General features: G+C 39.7%; 1 protein-coding gene across 7 annotated transcripts in view; it reads right to left on the reverse strand.

Moving 5' to 3' along the window:
- CYLD (CYLD lysine 63 deubiquitinase) overlaps positions 1-11,578 on the reverse strand; it is a 72,348-nt gene extending 60,770 nt beyond the window's left edge. For 3 of the 7 annotated variants that reach the window (XM_041766195.1, XM_041766194.1, XM_041766191.1), the window contains exons 1-5: positions 11,440-11,573; positions 10,871-10,948; positions 4,130-4,781; positions 2,657-2,959; positions 395-500 (exon numbers count right to left, since the gene is read on the reverse strand). In XM_041766195.1, the coding sequence (XP_041622129.1) occupies positions 395-500; positions 2,657-2,959; positions 4,130-4,633 (913 nt within the window). In that variant the 5' untranslated portion in view covers positions 4,634-4,781; positions 10,871-10,948; positions 11,440-11,573. Of the gene's footprint in view, positions 1-394; positions 501-2,656; positions 2,960-4,129; positions 4,782-10,870; positions 10,949-11,439 lie in introns of all 7 variants that reach the window. The other 4 variants (XM_041766192.1, XM_041766193.1, XM_041766196.1 and 1 more) reach the window with 4 other exon arrangements.
- Positions 11,579-12,344: the final 766 nt, after the last annotated feature.

Genomic DNA, 12,344 nt, shown 5'->3' on the forward strand with positions numbered 1-12,344 from the left:
TCGGCAAGAATTCTCCCCAAGTAGATCAGATCATATTACATGACCAACTTCTGCTTAGAGGCTTCTAGTTTAAACGAGGTTCTCAATCATATTATCTAACCCTTACAATGATCAGAAAGGGTTTTTATTCTCCCACTGAGGTGGGAGATGAAAATTTAGTAATATATAAATACCACTCCACACTCCCCTACTTTCAGAAATAAAAATATTTAAGTGTTGTTTTCATTTGGGGGTAAGAAAGGATATTCTATTTAATAACAATACCAAAATATAAAAAGTCACGTTCCAAAAAGCATCTTGAAGCTTATATTTATATCTTCATAACAAAACACAGCTTAGAAACTCTGCCTTATATTGATATATATAAAATATATATAAACACAAGAAAACATACCTGGGATGATATCATTGATGTGCAAGAGAATTGTACTTTCAACACTTGCAAAACTACACAGCTGCACTCCATCAAATCTGCCATCCCAATTGCCAATAGGATTATCCTAGAAAGTAAGTAATAGAATAAAATTTTAAGCCCTTCTCAATAAAACATGAATATGAAGATCTATATTTTCCAGAAAAGGATCTTCCCAAAGATTTTACACTGGCCAAGTTTATTTCTCCTAAAAGAAAAAAAAAAAAATATATATATATATATATATATATATCAGAAATAATTACCACAGTAATAAACTTTTGGTTTATTTGTTTTTTGTTTTGGTAAAAATGATATCCAAGAATAACCAAGTTATAGGAAGCCCATAGATGAGCAAGAAATTGAAAGTATTCATCATACTTTATTGGATAACAAACCCTAGTCTATATGGTAACACCCATCTTCACAGGAAGACATTTAATTTTTTTTATGTTCCAATGTTGCACCAAGTAGTTCAGTGCTGTTCACACAGCTAGATTAGGAGATGGGCCAGTCAGACAACTGCCCTGAGCACCACATGAACAACAATGGAAATAGATGAAAAATATTGCATTGGCCAGAACTTTCCTTTCAAAGAGCACACTAGAGGGGTTTGGAATGTACACTTGCACAGGCCAACTGAAAGATAGACAGAGGCAAGAGGAGAAGTTGATGGGGAAAAGTTCTAGGCAGCCTGCCCCAAGTAAACAAGATGATCCTGACTGCCATCTAAGGAGGGGGAAGGCCTACAGGGCTTTTACCAAGTATGAGGCCCAAATGACCTGAAGCAAGAGAAACTAACCATGACCAATAGCCTTCTTTCTCCAGCCCCTCTCCACCCACCTCACACTCCCTCCTCTAAATAAATATTAAAGGTGTGCTTTATCATTAGCTATCCCGAGGGGCCCACACATTTTTATACTCTGGCTCTAACTTTTTACATGGCGAATGTTCAGCAAATGTTTGTCTAAACAGTACTGTTTGTCTAACTAATGGGTATCAAACAGAATGTCCCAGAATTTCCAAGCACAAGATAAATTTATACTAGAACATTCATCCCCTACCAAAAAGTATCCCTGAAGAGAGGAAAAAATAATCACTAAAAACATCGTGAGTACAAGAGCCTGGTAGTCACAATCTGTCCTAACTCATTCTAGTGTTTAATAATTCTGTATGAGTTACTTCTTTCTACCTAACAAATTCTTATCCATAGTTCCAATCTATGATAAACATCTTCTTCTCAGGCTCTTTCTTCTCCTCTTCTTAACATCCACAGGTAACATTCAACTTGCCATACTGGGATATTTCCATTATGAACAAATATGATTGTAAGCTAACGTTAAAAATGACACAAAACAATGAACAAAAGGAAAAATACTGTAGGATTCCACTTATATGAGGTACCTAGAGAAAAGGCAAATTACAGAGACAGAAAGTGGAATATTGGCTACCAGTAGAATACTAGCTGAGAGGAGTGAGTAATGGGGAGTTAGCATTTAAAGTACACAGAATTCCAGTTTGGAGTGATGAAAAGTTCTGGAGAAAGATAGTGGTGATGGTTGCACAACAATGTGAATGTAATTAAATGCCATGCAACTATAAATTTTAAAATGGTTAAAATGGTAAATATTACGTTACATATATTTTACCATAATGAAAAAAAGAATTTTTGGAGTGAGTTACATCCTAAGGAGATACTTTTCCTTTAAGAAGTAATGTGTTCAAAAAAAAAAAAAAAGAAGAAGAAGAAGAAGAAGAAGTAATGTGTTCTTCCTCTATGCAGGTATTTTCCATACATGATTTTTACACTATTCATTATAATCAGATAGGCCAATAGGATTTTGCAAAATATTATAAAAAGAGAATCACAGATTAAGGGAAAAAAAAAAACCTTTCAAATAAGGAAAAATAAGACATCATGTAATACATTCGGGTGGTTTGGTTTGGTTTTTTTGTTTTTTGTTTTTTTTTTTCTGTTTATTGGTCAGCTATCATAGAGCATATTTAAGGATTAAAACATTATTCCAGTTTATTCAAATTGGAAAAAAAGAGTAAATGTAACTCTCTAGACTCCTGTCCCATATACTGATATGTTCCTTTACCAAAGATAAATTAGAAGATGTTTTTTAAGTTATTCCAAATTAGTCCATTTTTAATATTCAAAGTGTTTAATTTGTACCTAAAATTGGTCATAAAACTAATAAGATATATCCACAAAGATAATATTCTCCAAAAGTTTCTTACCATGTCCACACCAACAAAATATCCTAAGCTTTCTTTTCCTGGCAAGACATCACAGAATATGACTGTGCCAGACTCTATAGTTTCTCCAAGCTTCAAAGAAACTCTGGAGTTTATTTCCAGAGGGGGAAGTTCCATCTGCATTGTGTCCCCTGGACCTGCATAATCACTTTCCAATCCATTGTCATCATCTTCTAGGATTTCTAGCTTGTCCAACGCAACAAATACTCCACAGTCTTCATCGCACTGAAAAAGTTGTTTCCCTTGATATATCCCATCAGTGAAACCTTGGCCGCGACCTTCTTCCTAGTTTTCAAATGAGAAGGGACAAAAATGATTGATAGATAAAGAGATGGAGAAAGATGATCCATAAGAAAAAATGATCCACTCTGGGGATTTGGGGGAAATCACTGGGAAAATTCTAAATGACACACACAACAAATAGAATTATTAGCAGCTGCTGCTCAATTTCCAGTGTCTACAAAAGAATAAAGAAGGTGTACCTGATGCTGAAATATAATTAATTAATTAAATTTACATCATAATTCCACTGTGGGAGAGCATGGCTAGATTCTACACTGTGATTTGAACAATAATTTTGTCATAAAATTTGATCACTAAAATAATGATCATGTTAGCTCTGCTTACTGAGTACTTACTGTATGTCAGCCACCATGCTAACTCTTCAATCAGTGTATAACAAAAATACTTCAAGCTATGTACTGGTTTCACTATTTTACAGATGAAGAAGCAGATTTAGAGAAGTAGCTTGGTTAAGTAACTTGGCAATCCATCTAGTAAATACCATAACTGAGATTCAAATTTCCAATTGTTTTACAATCACTGCTTTAAAAACTTTAATTATTAATAAGGCATGAAATTCTATATAAAGAATGTAAAAATGTAACTGACATTTAAGTTCTTGAGAATTAATATTAATTTCAGAAATGTGTCACAGAGTTCTTGGTTCTATCTTCAGGAGAAATAAATTCCAAGATGATTTTCACATATGTCATGAGGGACGACTATAAGCAAGTTGAAATTGCTGGACCTTTTTAAAAATCTTATAGCTACATTTCATTACTTATGAGCACACACTACAAAAAAACTGAGAAACCTACATATGCTAATGACACAAGGTAATTAATAATTTTGTAGGATAATTCAATTATAATTGGTAGAGTTCATTTTTAGCACAGACACTTAAAATTTCTAAGATCTGAAAGCCTTGAATAATTACATGATGTGTATTTCCTACTATAGTAGGTCATTTTTATAAAGTTTTCAATGTATCATCTTTGCATCATCTCAATTTATCATTAGAAAGTAAATCCTAAGAACTACAAGCATCAAAATCACAGATCTCTAGAAAAACTTCTTTATTGTATTTAAGGGGGGGGGGGATACATGTGTGCATACAAATATACACAGAAACACACACACACAGAGCTCACTAAAATAGTTTATCAAACTTACCAGTAATTCTACTCCAAAGAATATTCCCGACACTGTCCTCTCTGCTAATAAGGGTCCTCTGAAGCGCACAACTCCTGGAAATTTTTCTTCCCCAGATCTCAGCTGTACTTTCACAGGGCAGCCCACATCTATCTGGAGGCCTTTACTTAGTCTGTTTTTGTTCTTAAACAGGCTGAACCTCTCTTCACAATTGGTAATTGCCAAAAGCAATTCTGTGAATTTTTCATTTATTTCTACAACATCCTTTTCATCAACAAAGAGAACTGCATGTGGTTGCTCTAAAATTTTTAATCCAATCTGATTTTTCTTGCCTTTTGCAGAAGGAATCCTCGAGTGACCCACAGAACGATCTTGGATATACTGTCCTATACTCCCCTTTGGTACTTTAAGGAGCTTTTGTGTTTGTTTGTCTGTAACACTGCATTCTTGAAGAAGCAAATAAAAAATCCGCTCTTCCCAGTAGGGTGAAGTAACTTTTTCTTGGCTCCATAAGCCTGAACTCATTGTGACATTAACTCCAAAATATTAACTCAAAAAAAAGGAAACTACTAAGTTTGTAGTAAAACCGCAAAAGATAAATTCACTGGCAGTCCCAAAGCACGTTTTTAGCAATTTGGTGTCCATGCTGTAAAAAGACAGCAAAGCAAAATGCCTAGAGGACAAGCAAAAAGAAACTTTACACTTTATTCTACGTGAACTCTAATCTAATTAAGATTAAAGACTTCTTAAGATCTCATTCTATTAATAAAAACACACACATACGTGAAATACTTCCAAAAGTACCTAAAAAGGTTAAAAGACATACATTATTTGTATCTATCATCATTTTTGCATCGTATATACATATATACGTACATTTTTTAAACTTTAAAAAGTAGCATTTTTAATAGATCCTGCCTAACTTAAATGAATAAGTTGCTATATTTTGGCAAAACACACATAAACCAAAAAGGCTGTTATTTCTGTACACACAGTTTAAGTAAAAAGTTACCCCCAACATAATTATTATGATGAACATCTTCTATTAAAAAAATGATGAATCATATTCTGAAAATTTAAGCACAATTCATATCTGTGTTCCATATTTTGATAATGGATCATTTATTTACTCAATGATCCAGTTTCATTTTCTTCATCATGTACATTTTGTCCTTAGGCAAATGTTAATCATATTAATCAGAGCCATCATTTAATTTCTCAAAATTTCAGTCAGATAATATAAATCTGATTACAGCAAAAGTGTCTTTAAAAATCAATTTTGTATGGGGCAGTCTGGGTGGCTCAGCAGTTTAGCGCCGCCCTTGGCCCTGGGCATGATCCTGGAGACCCGGAGTCTGAGTCCCATGTCAAGCTCCCTGCATGGAGCCTGCTTCTCCCTCTGCTTGTGTCTCTGCCCCTCTCTCTCTCTCTCTCTCTGTTTCTCATGAATAAATAAGTAAAATCTTTTTAAAAATATCAATTTTGTAGCCACTAAAACTTGGACTACATAACAAGGAACATAACTGTAATTCAGTAACAAAACATTTTTATACCACAATTTTAACTATGTTATACTAGAAAGGAATACAAAAAGATTATTTCTTTCTCAGTTTCAAATTTTCATTTAACATTTTTACAATACTAATCTGTCACAATTAAAATAGCCTTCTCAACCCTACTTTAACCAATGGTTAAAAATGATACAATTTCATTAAATCAAATTAAGATTTAGTACATTATCTTAATTATTTTACTGAAAAAAAAGTTCTTAGGTATTTTCTGTCACATGAATGTGGCCACTGGGTTTCTAAATACAGTTACTTATTCCATCCTTATTTGGGGGCGGGGGGGGGAGGGCCCACAGGGAGAGGGAGAGAAAGAGAACCTCAAGCAGGCTCCATGCCCAGCACAGAGCCCAATGCAGGGCTTGATCTCACAACCCTGAGATCATGACCTGAGCTGAAATCAAGAGTCAGATGCTTAAATGACTGAGCCACCCAGGTGCCCTTCCATCCTTCTTTGAGGTAGAGGTATCCATTTCCTTTCTGAGTAACAGCAGCAGTTGAGAGTAGCGTCATATTTATCCATTTTATTCTGGGACTTTAAAAATAAATATTCCTAATTAAAGAACCAAATTAAATTTAATAATTTAACTTAATGATTAAATAACCTGGCAAATCTATACAAGGAACATATCATTAGATAATGAAGTACTCCAGAATTGGTCAAGTTTTTTATACAAGTCTGTCCCTCTACAACCCAGAATGAGACATGTAAGTTACCCAAGACAGGATAGAGTTTGGCATCCCTTTAAACCAACATTACTGAAATATCTGCACAACATTCAGTAAAGGGACAGAGTTAGTGTAAAGTAGTTCTCTCTCTCTCTCCTTTCTGTATAATGTGTTGTCTTAATTCCACTTGAGGGCACTATCTACTTCAGCAGGAATAGAATCAGTTTATATTTGCCACTTACATAAGACACCTGTGGAAACCCCTATCTTGGCATCATTATAAACAAAACCCCTCATGAAGGCTACCCAGTCACCCAAAGCCTTAATTTGGCTGTATTCCTCTAAAGTACCAAAATGAAGTATTTGTGATTTCTGAATAAACTTCTTCTCCAATGTCAACAAGGAAATATGCTTTTCTAGATCATCAAATTATCAATATGAATGTAATTTTCATTACACCAAGATGTTTGTTACTGTGTTCAAAGGCTTGATGTTATGCTTGCTGAGTTCCTCTGTCTCCTTTCTATAGATTTACAGTACCTGGTTTTTCCTTGCAATCAGCCATTTTCTGTGGTTTTCTACAGTGTGCATTTGACTCATTTTATGGCCTTGCTGCTTTCCAACTTACTGTTTCTAATCAATTCTGAGAAGCCAGGGGATGAAATATGTCTTTGTGTTTAAAAAAAAAAAAAACCCAGCAACAATAACTCAAAGAAGTATGTATAAATTCTGAATGGCCTTTAGGAGTAAAGCGCAGAGGCTTTACTGCATGGACACTGGGTTACTTTCAGAAGGTTGAGATAGTCAAAAAGCAAATTCTAAAAAAGTGAGTTGCTTTGTTCTCTTTATAAATGTATTTAAATATTTTTGGTCAAAAACTGCTTTTCAAGTATGATGATTCTATTTAGAATTTTTAAAAATTCCTAAAAATTATACCTTCAAATATTAAAATTAAGAACATCCTTGAATCTTAATATTATATACCCACAATTCCTACTCTATTGGTTCTCTAGCTTAACAAGTCATGTAATGATTTTTATTTTTATTTTTATTTTATTTTATTTATTCATGAGAAACACATTGAGAGAGAGAGAGAGAGAGAGAGAGAGAGAGAGAGGTGGAGACACAGGCAGAGGGAGAAGCAGGCTCCATGCAGGGAACCCAATGCGGGACTCGATCCCAGGACTCCAGGATCATGCCCTGAGCCGAAGGCAGGCGCTAAACTGCTGAGCCACTGAGGGATCCCCACGTCACGGTTTTTAAAAAGGCCACCATGATATATTACCAAGACAAAATTAGATTATTATATGTAATTCATTAGGATGCTATGTTTCATATGAATTTGGTTACAGAAATGTTTTTTGCTAATCATTTAAGAGAGTGTCTACAGAAACTTTAATATGTAACTCCTATGGTTTTAAAAAAAGGGGTGGAAGGCAATTTAACTATCACTATTAAGAACCATATTTTATAGTGAACACACAGAAGCAGCTTTGCTCTAACCTGCATTAGCACAAGGGGGAATGGAATGAGTTTCAACTCAATAAAAGCAGGGGTCATGTTAGACCATGTTAGACCACTAAAACAGCCAGAACAAAAGTTTATAAAATATTTAAAAAGCATTAGCCAAAAGGCCTTTCCTTTTTTAGAAAGCACAGATTAAGAAAGAGTAAGTTCGGAATTGCCATATTAAACACTGATCCTCTTGATTGCAACAGATAGTTAGAGAAAGGTGAATGGGGAACTTTATGACTCCAAAGCTACACAAGATAATAAATTTAATGATTGTGAATATCTCACATACTGCCATTACAGCAGAAACAGGTTAATAAAGAGACTTTACTCCACCATAGAAATAAATAGAACGACAACGTTCTTCTTTCACGTTCTTCCATTTCACTGGAATATGCGTAACAGTTAAATTAAGTCTTAAGGACACCAAGCAATAAAACCTAAAGACTATATGGGAAAGATTTAAATGACATTGTCAATGAGTTCTTTATCAATCAAGATATGTTTATTTAACATTTTTGTGCACTCAGCACGGTGTTAGATACTAAGAGGTATGACAGATTTAAGATATGATAACTGCCCTACTTTATGTTCTCTTACTACCTTTCAGGTCTAATTGGCTTAAAACTGCCTCTAATAGTATACTTCACTTTGAGTGTAAATATATCACAAATGATTCATCTAAATGCCTTCGTACTTATCTCAGACTGGAAAATTGAGTGATTATGAATATCCTGATAATTATTCTAAGCACTGAGTGAAGATGACCAAAGAGGTGGAGTGCAATGATATATTTAACCCTAAACCATACCAGAAGCCTTTCTTTTGACAACATTCGAGAAGACGGAATGGTTCAGAGTCACAGAGATTCTGAAAATATTTCTGGTTATCTGAGCTTGTTGAGGTTCTGGATTCTGAACAAACAGGAGTTTAACTGTATTAAAATAAATTCATTAGACCAAGACAGAGGTTGAAAGACAAATATTTATCAGTGTTCTATCAATCCAATAAAAAAGATAGTCAGGAAATATGTTTTATACAGAAATATTAAAGGTCAGAATCACCACATTCTAAAAGATAATATATAGTACAGATGAACAGCATTAACTACGTACAACTGACAACGGTTGTCTAGAAAATGCAATGTCTTTTCAATTCTCAAGCTATCAGGTTATACTATTCAAAGAACCTCACTACAGAAAACAAAGATCGAATTCAAAAACCTTTTTGCATCTTCTCAAATATCCCGACTTGTTCTAAAAACCACAGGAGGCTACCTAAATCAGAATAAAACTTACAATACTCAAATACTGCCCTCAATTATAAATGGCAAAGAGACAGGAAAGTCATCAAGAATACCAAAGAAAGAAGACATACAGGACTTTTTCCAAAAGCTTCTGGATAGTTAAAATAATCACCGTTTTAAGGAATAATCTCTGTCACTAAAAGAACAAGTTGTTATACTACTGAACAGCTACCAACAGAAAAACAGAGATTCCATGATCAGAAAAGAGTCAGTTTTATCTTTCCCACATTCTAACTTGCAACCCAAGTGCACGAGTCATCAGTCCCTAAAACAAGCGGGATTTATAAAATATAAAAAAAAGTCTGGCTCCTGCATATATATTCATGTATATTCATGGCAGAAGAACAAGGAACCCTGCAGTCTCCCTAGGGTTAAACCCGGCCCCTCCACTTCCAAACCGGGAACTCCCCAAGTCCTTCATCTTGTATCTCCCATGCCAAACCAGTGCCTCACACGTAATGGGCATTCAGTATGTGCGAAACGAACCAACAATTTGGTTAACCCAGGTGAGAAAAGTGAAGATCAAAATGCCATTTCCTCATCCTAGGTGTTGAAGTGATCAAAAGCATCCTCCAGGTTAAAAGAGGGGGAAAAAAGGTATACTATACTACTTCTCAGAATAAATGAAGTCACAGCTAATGTTCATCCTACTGCATCGTCACACACGTGAGAAGAAACAAATCAAAAATTCACAATCATAAAAACAAGTTGTTTTTGAGGTTCACCTGAAACTGGTTTCCTAGACCTTCACACCATGTTCGATGCCTATAAACTGTGTGTAACTGATGAGGATACCTTGACAAATTTAAGGTCAAAGTGTGGAAACCAGGAACAAAATACTAATCGTTTGATGAGCAGGATGATTTTCCTTTCTCTCCTCTTGTGATAAAGACTTCCATGAAGTCAAGCAAAAAAAAAAAAGAAAGAGAGAAATCACAGTCGAGGCGTGCCAGACCACAAGAGATTACTGCTGCTGAATGTTTGTTTTATGTAATACAGCCCTGGTCTCATCAGCTCTTCGCAAAAGTTGTCATCCACAGGAAGGCTTCTTCACGGGAATAACTGTAAGTAACATTTTGCAGCAGAACCCTGGAGAATGTTCTGGGTGATGCCGACATTCACAGTACACGAACTTCCACAAGGATTCGCAGCAAGTCATTTTCTCCCAATACTGTTCTCGCTCAAATCCACCCACTACCCGGTGGGGGCCTGGCAGCCTAATGCTCGGGGCCATTCAGTGTACTCCGGGCGTGAGGGGGTGTGCAGAACACCAACCCTTGAATGAACACCCTCCCTCAAGGCCTGGATTTTTTTTCCCCCCTCCGGGAGCCAATGACTGCAAAAGGAACAGTCTTATTAAGATCTCTATTAGCTCGAATTCAGAAGCGAGGCAGGGAATGCTCCTCCGCGGAGCGAAGGATACAACTTTGCAGGGAGACCCGGGAAGGGAGAGGATGGGGGGCAGGGACGTCGGGGGCTGAGCAGCCTAAAAGGCTGGGTGGCTGGAAGATGACAACCACCCTAAAACATGCAAATGCCACAGGGTGGAATAGAAAAGATGCCAAGTACATGAATAACCGGGCAGCTGACCCAGCCGAGAAGCAAATCCAGGAAACACTACCTTCTCTCAAGACTCCCCAATTCCCCCCGCCCCCCGGGGCAGATCTTCAACACGATTACAAAGAAAAACAAAAGGAAGGAAAAGAATACCTTGTTTCGACAGAGCGCACCTTTCAACTAAACAACTCCGGGTCGTGGGAAACCATCCTCACCCTGGAAAGGGGGAAACTGAAAGAAAAAGCAGAACACGCCATTAACGAGGCCAGAGCCCCGACTGCTTTTCCTGGACGGGAGCCACCATCACCCCGAGGCCGAGCGATCGAGACGGACAGCCGGGGCGCTCCAGGCCGGTCGGGGCCGTCGGGGGCCGTCGGGGGCCGGCCGGCGGCCCGTGCCTCAGTTTCCCCATCCGTAAAGGTCTCCCCCGCGGCTCCCACGGCAGGTCCCATCCGTTCGGAGGTCCCGGGGCGGCGACCACGCTCCCCCGGCTCGGGAGCCCTCTCGGGAAGCCCGGGGGCGGGGAGGGGTGGGGGGGAGCCCCGGGGCGGGGGAGCCCGGGCTGACGTCAGCGGGCTCAGCACCCCGCGGGCCTGGCCGGCTCCGGGCCAGGGCAACTAACGGGCCGGCGCCGAGGGCCCGACGGCCGCGGCGGCAGCTGGAGGCGCCCCGAGGCCGGGGAGGGACGCCTGGGGGGCGCAGCCGCCCGCTCGCTCACTCACCTCGGCGGCGGGGCGTCGCCCGTTCCCGGGGTCGCCAGCCCGCGTCCCGGTCCGGCCCCAGCGCCCCACACCCACCGCCTTAATATTTACCTCCGACGCGCGGCCGCGGCGCAGCCGAACCTGCTACCTGGGCCCGCCCCCACCTGCCCCGCCTCCGAGCCGCCCCGGGGGGGAGAGAGAGGGAGCGGGGGGAGGGGCGACTGCCGCGCTGGCCAATCACAGCCCGAGACCCGTCTCTGTGCGCGCTCTGATTGGGCGGCTCTCTGACAGACCTTCCTCCAATGGCTGCCGGCCCGGAGCCGGCTGAAGGGACTTTCCGCTCCGTCAAGCTCGGTCGAGCCAAAGGGAAAGCGAGGGGGGGAGGGAGGCGGAGCGGGGGAGGTGGGCGGGGAGCTCCAGCTGATTGGACAAAAGACTGCGGGTGCCGCATTACCATTGGTCGGCACCGGAGCCGGGGCGGGGCGCCGGGCTGCTCGCCGCCGCACCTCCCAGGCCCGGGTCTGGGCTCTTGGCGTAGCTGTCAAAACTCCTGCAGGGAGTTTGGGACTGGGGTGACGCGGGCTGGGCACAGGATTTCAAGATTCCACGAAAAGCAAAGCTTTAGAATCAGACTTAAGTTTGAATCCTTTGCGCTTTCAACTGAGAGCCTTGTGACCTGAGGATCTCGCCACCACGCTAAGCCTCGATATGCTCATCTGTAAAATGGAGATAACCGTCAGCACCTGCCCTACAGAACTGTTGTGAAAGGCCGCGGGTTGAGTTCCCGACACACCGCCGGAGCTCAGTCATGCTGAATCTCTTCTCCTCCCTCAGAATCCACCCAGGGACCTCTGCTGTTTCGAAACCTCTGTTGCCACCTATCCCAGTTTGCAGGGAGGTCTCCCTAGGGTGGCGCGAGGAAGGGA

The sequence above is a fragment of the Vulpes lagopus genome, chromosome 8, assembly GCF_018345385.1.
Source record: "Vulpes lagopus strain Blue_001 chromosome 8, ASM1834538v1, whole genome shotgun sequence".
Classification (NCBI taxonomy): Eukaryota; Metazoa; Chordata; class Mammalia; order Carnivora; family Canidae; genus Vulpes; species Vulpes lagopus.